This window comes from Anomaloglossus baeobatrachus, chromosome 5 (genome assembly GCF_048569485.1).
Source record: "Anomaloglossus baeobatrachus isolate aAnoBae1 chromosome 5, aAnoBae1.hap1, whole genome shotgun sequence".
In the NCBI taxonomy this organism is placed as follows: domain Eukaryota; kingdom Metazoa; phylum Chordata; class Amphibia; order Anura; family Aromobatidae; genus Anomaloglossus; species Anomaloglossus baeobatrachus.
This window is the reverse complement of record NC_134357.1, coordinates 360,184,927-360,203,133: the sequence shown is the minus strand read 5'-3', so window position 1 is coordinate 360,203,133 and position 18,207 is coordinate 360,184,927. Positions and strand designations below refer to the sequence as shown.

General features: G+C 50.2%; 2 protein-coding genes across 2 annotated transcripts in view; one reads left to right on the top strand and one right to left on the bottom strand.

Annotated features, from left to right (window-relative positions):
* ITCH (itchy E3 ubiquitin protein ligase) overlaps window positions 1-18,207 on the bottom strand; it is a 403,298-nt gene that overhangs the window by 303,730 nt on the left and 81,361 nt on the right. The gene's annotated exons all lie outside the window — the stretch shown is intronic.
* AHCY (adenosylhomocysteinase) overlaps window positions 1-18,207 on the top strand; it is a 36,833-nt gene that overhangs the window by 1,607 nt on the left and 17,019 nt on the right. The window contains exon 2 of the mRNA XM_075349941.1: window positions 10,985-11,175. Coding sequence (XP_075206056.1) covers window positions 10,985-11,175 — 191 coding nt within the window. The remainder of the gene's footprint in view (window positions 1-10,984; window positions 11,176-18,207) is intronic.

Here is an 18,207-nt window from a genome sequence, read left to right as displayed (position 1 = left end):
CTTGGCTATGTAACTGTTTTTGGCTTATGGCAAAGGAGTGTCTAATCTGCCATTATTTTGTCTAGCCTGTGCATGTAGGTGATGCAGGGGCAGACAGAGAGCCCCTGTGCAGGACCAGTATATGGGCCCCCTGTAGTCCAAGAGCTCTGGTGTGACAGCTGCACTTTCCTGCTTTTTGTGGGTGCATGTGCCCCCATATCAATGGCCAAAACGTAGGGTTCCTAGGAGAACCAAAACTCATTTGTCAAGTGAAATAATCTTTTGATTTGCTCAAGAGAATCATTCTTGGCAGCTCATTGTCTATGGTTGATGTTGCTGAGAACAATGGCCGCTCGTGTGTACAGAATGGTATTACTGATCTATCAGGATCGGAAGCAAGGACTGCCTTTATGAATGGGCTGTTAAATGACCGCAGATCAGCGGATTGTTGGTCATTTTATAATGCAAAATCAATAGCAGTTGTCCTCTACCTTTTTACATTGCTTGCCTATCCTGTTCTTGCTGACAGCTGTAGCAGGCAGCCACAAATGCTCCGTTCCGGAGCTGCCCCATAAACTATTAGTGGCTGTGGCTGGGTACAGCACATCCGCCTCCCATTCATATCATTGGGCGGTGGATGTGTAGTACCTGGCCACTATCAGTTGACGGGGCAGCTCTGGAACTGAGCATTTCCGGCTGGCACTGAGAACGGTGGGGTGTCGGGTGACAGACCTTGGCCGGTCAGACATTCATGACCTAAGGATAGGCCATCAATGTAAATGTAGTGGGCAACCTCTTTACATGTAAGCCCACTCTTTAGAGGAACACTTAATTTTGTGGACCAAGCCTTTCTGGCTTTAAATCATAGGAGTACATGGGGATCTGCCGTGGCATATTTACTGACAGCTGTCTCAGCATGGATATGCTGCAGAGACGGCCATCAGTCAGTGTGCCAGGACGTACTCATGGTATAATGAGTGAGGGACTAAAGCTGCCCCTCTGACTGAAATCTGGAGGCTGCCTGGGGGAATGAAGTTCGTTTCCTCCCAGTAGCTGGGCTTTCAGTATAAGCTGGGCAGCTTTAGAACAATACCAACCTGCAGGTTAATAACACTTGGGGGCATGATGGGTCATGACTTTTGATGGTAAACATGAGCTGGTGAGCTCAAACTGACTGCAGGTCCCATGGGAACAGAGTGATCGGTAATAGATCATTCTGCTCAGGCTGTCCCGGTTCTCGGCAGCAGGGAGTGATTGTGCTTCTGAGAACAATGATTTTTTTTTTTTAAAACAACATTAAAAATGCCATCCAATGAACAAATGTTTTGCTTGCTTGTCAGGTTTTTGGCAGTTTTTTTTTTTTTTTATTATGGTGTTTCATGCACATTGTCTATACACCCTAATGAATTGAATAGTGTTATCCTGCATAATCCAGAGTCTGAAAGATGTGACATAACTACCTCCTAAAGTAAACCGTTGTGACCCAGGTGTGTAGTCTGGTTTATACAAATTTAGTTGTATAGGAGCCCTTTGGACCCCATACACATTAGATTAATGTTGGCCATACTCTCCACTATCGATGCGTTCAGCCGACAGTCTATGGGGCACCGGCCACCTGATTGTTGACAGAGATGTCGTTGTGTATGTCTGATTTTTGTACTGGTTTCTGCATTATTTTTGCAGAGATGAGACCTGGGCCCGATACGTGTGCCCAGTTTTCTCATGGAGAGCACAGGAACACTCAACCGAACAAGTGCTTCTGTGTATGGGAGAGTCAACAATTGTTGGCTGCCTTCAATGAAATGTTTATGGGGGGGGGGGGGCTTTAATTCCTAGTTCTATCATGGTTGACCGAAGGTTAGCCACTGGTGCAGCTCTTCTTCCTGTCTAAACAGAATGTGTTTAATCTCTTGGCCTTCTGGGATGCTGTTAATGTCAGTGACATATATTGCATAATTCCTAGAGGAGCACTGCCGCTTAGTTTCCTCAGCACTGACAGACAGATTGGTGTGTCAGTCTCCGCAAAGAGAATAGCTTTCCCCTATAGACCACGTCTTAGCCTCTCATACAGCCAGATCAGATCTCAGACTTTGCACTGATGAGGGACAACCATCCCGAAACACCGTATCTGTGAATTGAGGTTCTGATCTGGCATAAATCCTAAGTGGTATGACAAGGCTCGCTAAAGGGTCACTTTTGACTTTTAGGATTGCTACTTCCAATAGGTGGCACTAGAGTTTGTCTGCTGCCTCACTGAAGAGACGTCTGTCAAGTCACACATCAAGCATTCTGCACCCCACCACCATCACAAAAAAGTTTAATATTAAGGGGTACCTTTTTAGGTATTAATGAGTTGGCTAGCTGCAGAAGGCTTCCTGCACCTCGCAGTTACCAAGTGAAAACGTGGAGCGTCAGTCTGTGCACGTGACTCTCCAATGACCACCATGATGAGCAGACTGCCTGCTGTATGTGGGCAGCCGCACCGTGTGGTGTAACGTTTGTCTGTTTTGCCATGTCCTGAAAAATCTCTTAATACCCATACTACTTCAGATACGTTGCAAAGTGAAAATCTCACAAAATATTGCTTCAATGTGTGATACAACGCTAGGGTATCCTTAAAGGGAACCAATCACCAGTATTGTTTTGGTAGTGCCAGTATAGCACTGGTTTAGGTTAGATCAGGCTGATTCTTTACATATTTTTAACCCCAAATTAGATTTTCCAAGATTATCAATAATTAATCCTATCAGGATATCCCAATATCGAATCAACCAAAATATCCCAATAAACCACTATCGAACCAGTTAAAGGAAGTTTTTTTTTATTGATGGTATATTTTCTAAAAACATTCATGGTAAAAATACAAATTAAAAACCTACATAAATGCCCATAGGCAGGGAAGGCAGGTCATACAATAGTATAAAAAAAATTAAAGCATATGGGGAAATCGTATAGTAATTATACAATCACCAGTGTATAAACATTAGAGTAATGCATCAAATTCTTGCCTTCATAACCGTAAAATATTTAATAGAACAGCATCATTAGACTACCCCCCCCCCCCCCTATATTTCATATACCAGACCTGTAGCCATAATAGACCGTACAACCAGCTTCGTCGCCTCACACTCCAACGCACGTTTTACACCGCTTCTTCAGGGAGTCAATTGTACAAATGCTTAAAGGGAACTGTGACGACATGGACTCTCATGGGTTAAAGTTTCTTAACATTCAGCCAGACAGGATGATTGTTTATAGACGGGGGATAAGTCCCTCATTGTTTTTACAAGACTCTTTTGGACTCATGTAATTGTGTTGGCCACTGAAAGCCAGACGCATTGTTTCTCCAGACTTTTCCAGTAATCATTGTATTGTAGTTGTGTATTGCTAATGTGATTACCTTAGTAGCCATTGTCTAGTCGGTGACTTCCAGACTACATGTATACCCTCAGTCTTTCTGTAGACATCATTTGGATGAACATTGTCCATGCAGCTTGAGATTCATCCAATGGGAGAGGCGCTCTTGTCCAACCAATCGATGACGCAGTGTATCTAAGTGGAAGGCTGTGGTTATAAAAGGGACTTCTTTAAGGCTGCTTTCACACATCCGGCTTGAGCTCTGCAGCTCAATCCGGCTGTGGAAGCTATGCAACGGATGCGGTGAAAACACCGCATCCTTTGCATAAGTTTTTCCTTTGTGGCCCGTCCGGTTTTTGCCGCTTGCGGCATGCTACTGAGCATGCGCAGTGGCAAAAAACGCATGCGGCGGCCGGATGCGGTTATTGCCGCATCCGGCCGCCATAGGCATGCATTGAAAAATGCGCCGCATCGGCCGAATGCGGCGCGATGCGTTTTTTTTTTGCCGCACGAAAAAACGTGCCAGGCAACGTTCCATCCGGCAGCCGCATCGGCTAAATCTGCCGCATGCGGCAAAAACCGGATGGAACGCAAGGCCATGCGGCACAATGCGGCACTAATTAAAGTCTATGCAGGAAAATCGCAACCGGCAGCAAAAAAAAACGGTTGCGATTTTCCTGCAAAGTGCCGGAGTGTGCCGCATTGCAGAAACCGGAGGTGTGAAAGCAGCCTAAGCCACCAGGTTGTTGATGGATCCAGTCTAAGCTCTTTGGAGCTGACTAGAGGATCAGGGTATCTTATGGCTTCAATCTAGGGACTCCGGTTCCGGTTGGAGACCATATCCACAGCCTAGGGATTTCGACTCCGGCTGCCAGGATTGTATCATCATACCAGGACTACCTAAGGAGGACACTCAGGTTGGGACAGTTCAGTCACCTGTTACAGACCTCACACAGCTTCCTAAATCTGGCGCTACTCCATTCTCGGTGGGTGCCCGCCGAAAGCGGGGTGCTGCTGGATTGAAGTAAGCTGTCCTGGAAGCTCTGAGGTACGGACATTCTGAATCCCTGGTGAGCCAGCGGAAGGGTGAGACTCTGTTGCCTGTTACATTTTTGTGTTTTGCTGGTTATGTGTTATGTGCCGTTAATTGTTTGGGGATCCAATAAAGTCTAATTATTGTGGTTCCCTCACCCTGTGTTGTCTGAGTAGTGTTACGCCCACGGTTAAGGAGGCCGGCGTTCAGTGGGTGGAGCCCTGAGCCACGCTGTCTTTCTAAAGGCGGTGGGTTTTAGTGGACGAGAGCACCCACTGAGCCCCGTGTCTCCACAATTCTGCTGCCACCAATTGTGGATGCTGGAGACTGGGAATGTGAATTATCCTTGGAAAAGATGTTAGATCCACATCAGGGTCCTGCTTGGCTTGGAAGTGGGTGATGGCTGCTTCAAACTGACTGGATAGTCCTTGTCCTAGGTCATTCTCCAAAATGACTGGTGTGAGCAGGTAATCTCCAAGCCCCACTTCCACTTCCCTCTGAGTGGTATCTGAAACAACAGGCTTGGTGGGGCCATCTATGAACCCCACTTCAACTTCCTCCTGGCTAGTCCCTGAAACAGGTGTGGGGAGGCTGTCCATATGCACCTCTTCCTGGTCAGACCCCAAAGTAACTGGTGTGGGGACGGTGTCCATAAGCTCCACATCAGCCTTGCTCTGGTCAGTCTCCACAATGACAGGTATGGGGATTGCTGTTCACAATCCCCACATCGATCACTTCCTGGTTGGTCCCCAAAATACCAGGTGTGGGGAGGCTGTCCACAAGCTCCACCTCGACCTCTCCCTGGTCAGTCCTTAGGTCCAACTGCACACATGCCAGAGGAATGTCTGAGCGCTGGCCCTCAGCCAGGGAGATGGATAATTGGGAATCTGGTACAGGGTCTTCTGGGGAAACAATAACTGGGCTTACCAGGGTAATGGAGGAACCAGTGTCTCGTAGTCCCTGGCTCTTGACCAGCTGAGCTGGTAGATGGGCTCCAAGCATGCGGTCTCTGTTTTGGAGACAATCTTTATCTATATGTTCATGGCGCCCACATGTACAACAGCGCCATAGATTGGACGAGTCACAGGCCCTGTTTGTAGTCCTTTTGTTTTGGCGCAGCTTCTGCTGGGTAGCGGGACCATCCTTCTCGACCGGCTGGTGTTAGCAGTACTGCAGCTGGAATCCCATAAACATATTCCAGAACATAAGCCCTCTCTTCTCTTTAGGATCTAGGCCCCAATGCATCCAACAACGCTGTGGCTTTGGCCATTTTGGACCAAGTTGATTCCCGATTGTCACTAGATCCATTATGTGGCACATAGTTTAAATCCTCTGGGTCAATATCGGCGGGATCCTAATCGTCCTCTGCATCATTCTGGGCATCCCAACGGACTAATTTCTGGATCAAGTCTGACCGAGTCTCAGCGTTCCAGTAGATAATCTTTCGCCTCTGGCACAGATCCTGTAGCATCCATTTACTGCAGCGGTCGTAACTTCTCTCTTGTCCTTTTCCCATGGCTGAGCTGGTGGGGTTGGACATGGCAGCGTCCGAAACCTGAATGCCTCCCCTATGGCCTGCTGGGTATGCTTATGTGCCTCCCTGGTTGTTGAGCCCTGGACGGTGTCCACGAACACCAGTCCGCTGCAGCTCCCCTGGGTAAACCAGGCTGAGTAGTATCCCACTGCTGCCACCAATTGTGGAGACACTGGGCTCAGTGGGTGCTCTCGTCCACTAAAACCCACCGCCTTTAGAAAGACAGCGTGGCTCAGGGCTCATCCCAACTGAACGCCAGCCTCCTTAACCGTGGGTGTAACACTACTCAGACAACACAGGGTGAGGGAACCACAATAATTAGACTTTATTGGATCCCCAAACAATTAACGGCACATAACCAGCAAAACACACAAATGTAACAGGCAACAGAGTCTCACCCTTCCGCTGGCTCACCAGGGATTCAGAATGTCCATGCCTCAGAGCTTCCAGGGCCGCTTACTTCAATCCAGCAGCACCCCGCTTTCGGCGGGCACCCACCGAGAATAGAATAGCGCCAAATTTAGGAAGCTGTGTGAGGTCTGCAAAGTCTGTAACAGGTGACTGAACTGTCCCAACCTGAGTGTCCTCCTTAGGTAGTCCTGGTATGATGATACAATCCTGGCAGCCGGAGTCGAAATCCCTAGGCTGTGGATATGGTCTCCAACCGGAATCTGAGTCCCTAGATTGAAGCCATAAGATATCCTGATCCTCTAGTCAGCTCCAAAGAGCTTAGACTGGATCCATCAGCATCCATCAACAACCTGGTGGCTTAAAGAAGTCCCTTTTATAACCACAGCCTTCCACTTAGATACACTGCGTCCTCATCGATTGGTTGGACAAGAGCGCCTCTCCCATTGGATGAATCTCAAGCTGCATGGACAATGTTCATCCAAATGATGTCTACAGAAAGACTGAGGGTATACATGTAGTCTGGAAGTCACCGACTAGACAATGGCTACTAAGGTAATCACATTAGCAATACACAACTACAATACAATGATTACTGGAAAAGTCTGGAGAAACAATGCGTCTGGCTTTCAGTGGCCAACACAATTACATGAGTCCAAAAGAGTCTTGTAAAAACAATGAGGGACTTATCCCCCGTCTATAAACAATCATCCTGTCTGGCTGAATGTTAAGAAACTTTAACCCATGAGAGTCCATGTCGTCACAGGAACCAATCAGGATTTTCGCATATAACCTAAAACCTGTGCTATACTGGCACTGTCAGGCTGATTCTTTACCTACCATTAGCGGTCAGCTCGGATGTTTAGGCTTTGAAATCCAAGAAAGTAAAGTTTATAAAATCATCAGCTTCTTGAGTGACAGCAGCTGAGGATCAGATGATATCTGGGGGGGAATTCATAATTATCCCCTCCCCTGTTAGAATTAGCATAAGTATTGTACAATCAATGTAACTTTTCACTATTATAAATATTATTCACTGCCAGGACCTGTGATGTCATACCCATGTGACCAGAAGGGGCGGGGCCTCAGCCAACAAAGCTGATATCAGGAAGAAACCTTTTCCTATTGGCTGAGGCCCTGCCCCTTCTGGTCACATGACCTCACACAGGTCCTGGAAGTGAAAAGTTACATTGATAGTATAATACATATGCTTTCAAGTCCACACTCACTGCTGCAAAACAAACCTACTTCTCATCCCTCATATCTTCTCTCTCACAACCCTAAACAGCTATTCAACACTTTCAATTCTCTCCTCCGTCCTCCGGCACCACCTCCCTCTCCTCTCATCTCAGCTGAAGACTTTGCCTCTTTCTTCAAGCGGAAGATTGACAACATCAGAGCAAGCTTTGGCCCACAATCACCACAGCCCCTCATCATAGCTACTCATCCCTCTTCCTCCAAATCCAGCTTCTCCACCATGACAGAAAACAATCTCTCCACTCTACTCTCAAGATCACATCTAACCACCTGTGCACTGGACCCGCTCCCATCGCACCTCATCCCCAACATCACCGCAGTCCTCATCCCAGCCCTAACCCATCTCTTCAACCTATCACTAGCAAGTGGTGTATTCCCTTCATGCTTTAAACATGCCTCTATTACACCCATCCTCAAAAAGCCCTCCCTTGACCCATCCTCTGTGTCAAACTATCGCCCCATATCCCTTCTCCCCTATGCCTCAAAACTACTGGAACAGCATGTCCATCTTGAATTGTCCTCATACCTCTCCTCCTGCTCCCTCTTTGACCGGCTTCAATCTGGCTTCCGACCACATCATTCTACCGAAACTGCCCTAACCAAAGTCACCAATGATCTACTAACCGCCAAAGCCAAGCGACACTACTCTATCCTCCTCCTCCTGGACCTGTCCTCTGCCTTCGACACAGTAGACCATTCCCTCCTACTACAGATTCTCTCATCTCTGGGCATCACAGACTTGGCCCTATCTTGGATCTCCTCATACCTAACCGACCGAACTTTCAGCGTCTCCCATTCTCACACCACTTCCTCAGCTCGCCCCCTATCTGTCGGTGTCCCTCAAGGCTCAGTTCTTGGACCCCTGCTGTTCTCCATCTATACCTTCGGCTTGGGACAGCTCATAGAGTCCCACGGCTTCCAGTATCATCTCTATGCCGATGACACACAGATCTACCTCTCTGGACCTGACATTACCTCTCTACTAACCAAAATACCACAATGTTTGTCTGCTATTTCATCCTTCTTCTCTGCACGATTCCTAAAACTTAACATGGACAAAACAGAGTTTATTGTCTTTCCTCCTCCTCACTCACCTCCTCCAACAAGCCTTTCCATCAAACTTGATGGTTGCTCACTCACCCCAGTCTCACAAGCTCGTTGCCTTGGAGTGACCCTCGACTCTGCTCTATCCTTCAAGCCACACATCCAAGCCCTCTTCAACTCATGCCGATTACAACTCAAAAATATCTCCCGGATCCGTGCTTTTCTTAACCAAGAATCTTCAAAAACATTAGTGCATGCCCTCATCATCTCCCGCCTCGACTACTGCAACCTCCTGCTCTCTGGCCTCCCTTCCAACACTCTTGCACCCCTCCAATCTATCCTAAACTCTGCAGCCCGCTTAATCCACCTCTCCCCTCGCTACTCCCCAGCCTCGCCACTCTGCCAATCCCTTCACTGGCTTCCCATCGCCCAACGACTCCAGTTCAAAACATTAACCATGACATACAAAGCCATGCACAACCTGTCTCCTCCCTACATCTGTGACCTAGTCTCCCAGTACCTACCTGCACGCAACCTTAGATCCTCACAAGATCTCCTTCTCTGCTCCTCTCTTATTTCCTCTTCCCACAATCGTGTACAAGATTTCTCCCGTGCATCCCCCATACTCTGGAACGCTCTACCTCAGCACATCAGACTCTCCCCTACCGTGGAAAGCTTCAAGAGGAACCTCAAGACCCACCTCTTCCAACAAGCCTACAACCTACAATAGCCCTCAGCCCAGTAGACCACTGCGCAACCAGCTCTGTCCTCACCTATTGTACCATCACCCATTCCCTGTAGACTGTGAGCCCTCGCGGGCAGGGTCCTCTCTCCTCCTATACCAGTCTGTCTTGTACTGTTAATGATTTGTTGTACGTATACCCTCTTTCACTTGTAAAGCGCCATGGAATAAATGGCGCTATAATAATAAATAATAATAATAATAATATGCTAACTCTAACAGGGGGAGGGGATAACTATGAATTCCCCCCCCCCCAGCTATTATCTGATCTTCAGCTGCTGTCACTCAAGCAGCTGCTGATTTTATAAACTTTACTTTCTTGGATTTCAAAACCTAAACATCCGAGTTGACCACTAAAGCTATGTAAAGAATCAGCCTGATAGTGCCAGTATAGCACTTTTCTTTAGGTTATATGCGAAAATCCTGATTGGTTCCCTTTAAACATTTGTACAATTGTCTGATGTGTTGCATGACTTGCTGGTATAGGCAATGTGTGACTGATACTATAGCCCCAGGCTGTATATATTTGTATGGCAGAAAATACTATTGTAGTTAAAGGGCTTTTTCCCCATAAACACATTATTCAGGGTGTTTTTTTTTTTTTTTTTTTTTTTTTTTTTTTTTTTAAATTTAAATCATTAACTTGATCTGGATCTGCTTTGAGCCTTGACAATGATGGGGTATATGGTACTTTGTATATGCCTCTTGGCTTTTTTTTCTGTTATGGCGCACCCTCTCGACTAGTCGCTATGTAGGCTTTTGAGATATAAAGAACGTAGCTTCCTGCGCCCTTAATGTGCCGGAGACTATTCTCCCGCTCTGGTTTATTGCTCTGTCAAGTTGAATTTGCAGCTTTCTAGGCCTCAGGCTGTTGGATTAATCTTAACTCTGGTTCATGTGGACTGCACAAAAGACCAGCTGAAAATAACAAACGCCGGCCCTGTTCCCGATCTGACGGTATATAGCTAATGTGAGCTGACGTACAGACATTGCCTGCGCTCTTGGGTGAAATCAGCCCTGCACAAAGTTCTTCACAAATGCTCTAATGGGAGAAAATATTTTATTTGGATAAGGTGTTTTCTAATTCCCGGGAAAGTCTGGTAACCACTATCATGGCTGCTTTGCTGTGATAATACATCTGTATAGAGACCGCAATGCCCAGACTGATGGCGGGTGTCCTGACCCAAACGTACAGCCGTATAGGCATATAATGTTGTCAGGCCAGGCGTTGCTATATGAATATGGCTTTCTATACATACCCTCCTTCTCATCAGATTCTCTAAAATTCAGTGTGGACAATTTTATGTATGTTATGTAACCAATCTCACATGTACAGCACCCTGGAGTTAGGGGGGGGGAAAATATTATTAATTATAATAATTAATAATTAATTATTATTAATTATCCAGCTTTTAGAACTAGAAGACATCTGGCAGACAAACCCATTGGATTGTATCACAGTGTAACCTGGGCACACTTTTTTAGCACCTACGTATAGCTGGAAGGCCAGTCTTCACCGCTATTTTCATGATTCAGTGAAACAAAATCAGAGATCTATGATGTTCTGTTGACTTGCAAGGAGATTGGGGACTATGATGAAAGTTAAGACTGATCTGCTCTGCTTTTTTAGCTGACATCACCTTGGCCGAATGGGGTCGCAAAGCCATTGAAATAGCAGAAAATGAGATGCCCGGCCTCATGAAGATGAGGGAAATGTATTCGGAGACCAAGCCATTGAAGGGAGCCAGGATCGCTGGATGTCTGCACATGACGCTGCAGACGGCTGTCCTTATAGAGACCCTGACAGTGCTGGGAGCAGAGGTAGGTGATTGAGTAACTTTCCTTATTTTTCTGACTAGAAGACAAACGTTTCAATAAGATAACAGCTTGCTAACATTTATGTGAAGGCCGCTTTACACGCTGCGATATCGGTACCGATATCGCTAGCATGGGTACCCGCCCCCCCATCGGTTGTGCGACACTGGCAAATCGCTGCCCGTGGCGCACAACATCGCCCAGTCCCGTCACACTACTTACCTGCCCTGCGACGTCGCTGTGACCGGCGAACCACCTCCTTTCTAAGGGGGCGGTCCGTGCGGCGTCACAGCGACGTCACTAAGCGGCCTCCCAATAGAAGCAGAGGGGCGGAGATGAGTGGGACGTAACATCCCGCCTACCTCCTTCCTTCCTCATTGTGGGCGGGACACAGGTATGGTAAGGAGAGGTTCCTCGTTCCTGCGGTGTCACACGTACCGATGTGTGCTGCCGCAGGAGCGAGGAACAACATCGTTACTGCAGCAGCAACGATATTCGAGAATGGACCCCCCCCCCCATGTCACCGATGAGCGATTTTGCACGTTTTTTGCGACGATGCAAAATCGCTCATAGGTGTCACACGCAACATCGCTAAAGCGACTGGATGTGCGTCACAAATTCCGTGACCCCCAACGAGATCGCTTTAGCGATGTCTTAGCGTGTAAAGCGGCCTTAAGTCTTCTAGTCTGTAGTTGGTAAGGTCAGCAGTGCCAGACCTCCCTGACGCTACCTTTTTTTTATACTATCGGATAGTGCATTCATAAGCTCCTCAAAGTCTAATCAGCCAGGGTCTGAGACGCCGTAGCTATGCTCAGTGGCAGGAGGCTAGAAATGCTCTGTTCTGGAGCTGCTCAGTCTTGATAGCGGATGGGTACTCCACATCGTCTCCTATTGATTTGAATGGGAGGCGGATGTGCAGTACCCATCTGCGGCCACTATCAGAAGACTGGGCAGCTGCGAAAGTGAGCCTTTCCTGCTGGCACCAACAGCTGTGGGGTGTTGGACCCAGGCTGATCAGACATTGAGCTTATGAATGTTTTAAAGTGCAATCAGGGAGGTCTGGCACTTCTGCCCTTACTGTCTGCATACTATAAGACACCCAAATTCTAGCACCCATGCCAGCACCGAGAACAGCCATTCAGCCGGTCTTGGACTCCGGCTGATCAGACATTGATGACCTATCCTAAAGCCTAGGTCACACGTAGCGACGCATCAGCGATCACGACGATGATCTGACCTTATCAGGATCGCTGCTGAGTCGTTACATGGTCGCTGGTTAGCTGTCAAACAGGCAGATCTCACCAGTGACCAGCCCCCAGCCAGCAGCGACGCTGCGCTTGGTAACAAAGGTAAATATTGGGTAACCAAGCAAAGTGCTTGGTTACCCGATATTTACCTTGGTTACCAGCGTCCGCAGAAGCAGGCTTCCCTGCACATTCAGTTCGTTGCTCTCTCTCTGTCAAACACAGCGATGTGTGCTTCACATCGGGAGAGCAACGACCAAAACAATGGTCCAGGACATTCTGCAACAACCGGCGACCTCACAGCAGGGGCCAGGTTGTTGCTGGATGTTACACACAGCGAATATCGCTAGCAAGGTTGCTGCTACGTCACAGAAAATGGTGAGTGTGAGTTGACCATAAGCCTAGGCCGTCGATGTAAAAGTAGTGGATAAACTCTTTAATGCTGAGCAGGAGAGAATGACTTGAGCTTGCTAGCAGGCTAGGGAAAGTTTACATCCACATAAGGATTTAATAAAAATGGATCTTTGGTGCACAGGTTGAAGAAAAAGAGCAAGTTGATTTACACTTTGCAGAAGAGTCTCCCAGGCAAAAGTCGATCTCCTGCATTTTCACTCTATGCACCATATAGAATACATATGTGTTGCCGTCCTCGTTTGCCCACATGTGCCATGAACAGCACAGAAAATCAGTGTAGCACTGGACTGCTTGGTAAATAATGGGCATCATGTTAATCAAACTACTGTTTCCCCGAAAATAAGCCCTTGCAGGAATTTTTGGCGGAAGAATTAAATATAAACCCTACCTCTTAAATAAGCTGTAGTTGTTCAATAATGAATTGCTCCTGCAGCTAAAAAAGTTAAAGGACACTTCACTATAGAAAGCAGACTCCCCCCTACCCCCTAGAAGAGGAAAGAAGACCCCTGCAATCATACTTGCCAGATGCCGAATGGGAGGATCTGCAGTGGAATGTGCATATAATCTCATCAGATCATGCACGCTCTGCTTCCGGCTGGCAGGGGAACCTGGGACGCAGTGCAGGGGAACCTGGGACGCAGTGGCAATCTAGATATTAATATGAAAGTGTGTGCTTGTACTTATTTAATATCTACATTTATCCAACTTGATTTTATACTCTGTAGCCCTTTGTTATTTATGGCTGTATTCATTTTGATTTATTCACTAACTACTCTAACTTACCTGTGTAGTGTTAAATATTTTTTTTTTTAATTACCGCTATTATAGAATATGAAACAAACTAAAAAAGGTATATAAGGGACCATGAACAATAGTATATCTTCAACCTTTTGAGAAATATATAAACTCTTTATCTCATGGTTAAATCATGATCCAGCTAATACTGTTGTCTCAAGTAAATACATAAAGGGATAAATCAGTTGGTATACGGAAGTTTAAGTTTATCAAGTAAACATATGGATAATGGTCCAAACTGGGTAAGTTCAGAATTTCCAACCAAGAGGTGATAAATACAAAGATGGTTCTGATCTTCACATTCCAACTGTCACTTAGTCCTGTAAATTTCGTCAGCTATGATATCCACTTCATAAGATGTATAGATAGCTAGATAGATAGATAGATAGATAGTTAGATGTGTGTAGTTACCAAGTGTTTGTGTAGGGGCTGTACATGTTCTGGGTGTTGTCTGGGGGTGAGAGCGGTGTTGTATGTGTGTTGCGTTGTTTGTGGAGCGCTGTGTGTCTGTAGCGTTGTGTGTGTGTGTGTTGCGCGGTTTGTGTGTGGTGTGTTTTGGGGGGAGGTATGTTTTGTGCAATGTGTGTGTTGTGCGGTATGTGCGTATATTTGTGTGTGCCGCGGTGTTTCTGTGTTGTGTGTGTGTGTGTGCAGCGTTGTCTGTGTGTGGGTGTCTGTGTAGGGCAGTTGTTTGTGGTACCCAGTGTGTGTGTGTGTGTTGGGGGGAGGTGCGCACTCCCAAACGTGCTCCATCCCCCATGCAGCGCACTCCCCATCGTGCTCCATCCCCCATGCAGCGCACTCCCCATCGTGCTCCATCCCCTATGCTGCGCACCCCCCAAACGTGCTCCATCCGCCATGCTGCGCACTCCCAAACGTGCTCCATCCGCCATGCTGCGCACTCCCAAACGTGCTCCATCCGCCATGCTGCGCACTCCCCAACGTGCTCCATCCGCCATGCTGCGCACCCCCCATCGTGCTCCATCCCCCATGCTGCACCAGCATCAGCCCCTCTCCTCCCAGCATCAGCCCCTCTCCTCCCAGCATCAGCCCCTCTCCTCCCAGCATCAGCCCCTCTCCTCCCAGCATCAGCCCCTCTCCTCCCAGCATCAGCCCCTCTCCTCCCAGCATCAGCCCCTCTCCTCCCAGCATCAGCCCCTCTCCTCCCAGCATCAGCCCCTCTCCTCCCAGCATCAGCCCCTCTCCTCCCAGCATCAGCCCCTCTCCTCCCAGCATCAGCCCCTCTCCTCCCAGCATCAGCCCCTCTCCTCCCAGCATCAGCCCCTCTCCTCCCAGCATCAGCCCCTCTCCTCCCAGCATCAGCCCCTCTCCTCCCAGCATCAGCCCCTCTCCTCCCAGCATCAGCCCCTCTCCTCCCAGCATCAGCCCCTCTCCTCCCAGCATCAGCCCCTCTCCTCCCAGCATCAGCCCCTCTCCTCCCAGCATCAGCCCCTCTCCTCCCAGCATCAGCCTCTCTCCTCCCAGCATCAGCCTCTCTCCTCCCAGCATCAGCCTCTCTCCTCCCAGCATCAGCCTCTCTCCTCCCAGCATCAGCCTCTCTCCTCCCAGCATCAGCCTCTCTCCTCCCAGCATCAGCCTCTCTCCTCCCAGCATCAGCCTCTCTCCTCCCAGCATCAGCCTCTCTCCTCCCAGCATCAGCCTCTCTCCTCCCAGCATCAGCCTCTCTCCTCCCAGCATCAGCCTCTCTCCTCCCAGCATCAGCCTCTCTCCTCCCAGCATCAGCCTCTCTCCTCCCAGCATCAGCCTCTCTCCTCCCAGCATCAGCCTCTCTCCTCCCAGCATCAGCCTCTCTCCTCCCAGCATCAGCCTCTCCTCTCTGTCCCCAGCATCAGCCTCTCCTCTCTGTCCCCAGCATCAGCCTCTCCTCTCTGTCCCCAGCATCAGCCTCTCCTCTCTGTCCCCAGCATCAGCCTCTCCTCTCTGTCCCCAGCATCAGCCTCTCCTCTCTGTCCCCAGCATCAGCCTCTCTCCTCCCAGCCTTCCCCAGCATCAGCCTCTCTCCTCCCAGCCTCCCTCCTCCCACCCTCCCCCAGCATCAGCCTCTCTCCTCCCAGCCTCCCTCCTCCCACCCTCCCCCAGCATCAGCCTCTCTCCTCCCAGCCTCCCTCCTCCCACCCTCCCCCAGCATCAGCCTCTCTCCTCCCAGCCTCCCTCCTCCCACCCTCCCCCAGCATCAGCCTCTCTCCTCCCAGCCTCCCTCCTCCCACCCTCCCCCAGCATCAGCCTCTCTCCTCCCAGCCTCCCTCCTCCCACCCTCCCCCAAGCATCAGCCTCCGCCAGCATCAGCCTCTCTCCTTCCAGCCTCCTCCAGCATCAGCCTCCCTCTCCCAGCCTTCCCCAGGATCAGCCTCTCTCCTTTCAGCCTCCGTCCTCCCAGCCTTCCCCAGCATCAGCTTTCCCCTCCCAGCCTCCCTCAGCATCAGCCTTCCCCAGCATCAGCCTCTCTCCTCCCAGCATCAGCCTCTCTCCTTCCAGCCTCCCCCAGCATCAGCCTCTCTCCTTCCAGCCTCCCCCAGCATCAGCCTCCACCAGCATCAGCCTCCCTCGTCCCAGCCTCCCCCAGCATCAGCCTCCCCCTCCCAGCATCCCCCAGCATCAGCCTCTCTCCTCCCAGCATCAGCCTCTCTCCTCCCAGCATCAGCCTCTCCTCTGTCCCCAGCATCAGCCTCTCTCCTCCCAGCCTTCCCCAGCATCAGCCTCTCTCCTCCCAGCCTCCCCCAGCATCAGCCTCTCTCCTCCCAGCATCAGCCTCTCTCCTTCCAGCCTCCCCCAGCATCAGCCTCTCTTCTTCCAGCCTCCCCCAGCATCAGCCTCTCTTCTTCCAGCCTCCCCCAGCATCAGCCTCTCTTCTTCCAGCCTCCCCCAGCATCAGCCTCTCTTCTTCCAGCCTCCCCCAGCATCAGCCTCTCTTCTTCCAGCCTCCCCCAGCATCAGCCTCTCTCCTTCCAGCCTCCCCCAGCATCAGCCTCTCTTCTTCCAGCCTCCCCCAGCATCAGCCTCTCTCCTTCCAGCCTCCCCCAGCATCAGCCTCCCTCTCACAGCCTTCCCCAGGATCAGCCTCTCTCCTCCCAGCCTCCGTCCTCCCAGCCTTCCCCAGCATCAGCTTTCCCCTCCCAGCCTCCCTCAGCATCAGCCTTCCCCAGCCTCAGCCTCTCTCCTTCCAGCCTCCCCCAGCCTCAGCCTCTCTCCTTTCAGCCTCCCTCAGCATCAGCCTCCCCTTCCCAGCCTTCCCCAGGATCAGCCTCTCTGCTCCCAGCCTCCTTCCTCCCAGCCTCCCCCTCCCAGCCTCCTTCAGCATCAGCCTCCCCCTCCCAGCCTTCCCCATGATCAGCCTCTCTGCTCCCAGCCTCTGCCGACACTCACACACCCGATCGCATCCACTCACACACACAGACACTGACGATATCGCACATACGCGCTCACACTCACAACATCCGGAGATACCACATGCCTCTGGCCATGTGATCCTCCGTCAGGTCCTGGAAGGTCACAACAGCACAGTATCGAGGCCGAGAAGCAAGCGATATCGCCGGATGCTGTGTGATCTGGTGTGTGTGTGTGTGTGTGTGTGTGCGTGTGGATCTTCCGCCGCAGCAGGACCTTGATGCGCTTGTAACCATGCGAGCATGGTTACCAACGTATCCACACCACTCCCGTGCGAGCAGGGGCCGGGGGGGGGTACAGTACTCGCCTCCGTGACAGCCGTGTCAGTTCGGGGAATGCGCGGGGGGAGGGAGGGGGCAGGGCCAGAGATAGCGTGCATTGCGTGAGGGGGGCGGGGCGTGGCGTGGCCGAATTGCCAATGCCTGCAGGGTGCCTGGGCGAGCGGCCAATTCGTGTGGGGGGGCGGGGCCATGGCGAGCCCAGCGGCCAATCAGCTTTGTGTCACCGTAAGGACACAATTTTGGAGCATGACAGACAGACAGACAGACAGAATAAGGCAATTATATATATATAGATATAATATTTTTTTCTGTCTGTCTCCAAAATTGTGTCCTTACGGTGACACAAAGCGGATTGGCCGCTGGGCTCGCCATGGCCCCGCACCGATTGGCCTCTCGCCCCAACACCCTGCACGTATTGGCAACTCGGCCACGCCCCGCCCCCTCACGCAATGCACGCTCGCTCTGGCCCCGCCCCCCGCACGCATTCCCCAAAGCGACACGGAGCCACGACTCCCAGGTGAGTACTATACACCCGGGAGCCCATATCAGCGTACGCCGCTAACCCAGCCGACACATACCCTCGCATTGCTGGGGTTTCCGGCGTATGCTGGTGTGGGCTCCCGTGCGAGCGGGGGACAGGATATGCTGGTAACCATGGTAGCATAGTTACCAGCGCATCAAGGTCCTACAGCGGCGGAACATACGCACACACATAACAACACACACACATCAGATCACACTCACTCTCACACACACATCCACACACTCACAACATCCTGGGATATCGCTTTCTTCTCGGCGGCGATACTGTGCAGTGAGCTTCCAGGACCTGCCGGAGGATCACATGGCCAGAAGCATGTGGTATTTCCGGATGTTGTGAGTGTGAGCGCGATCGGATC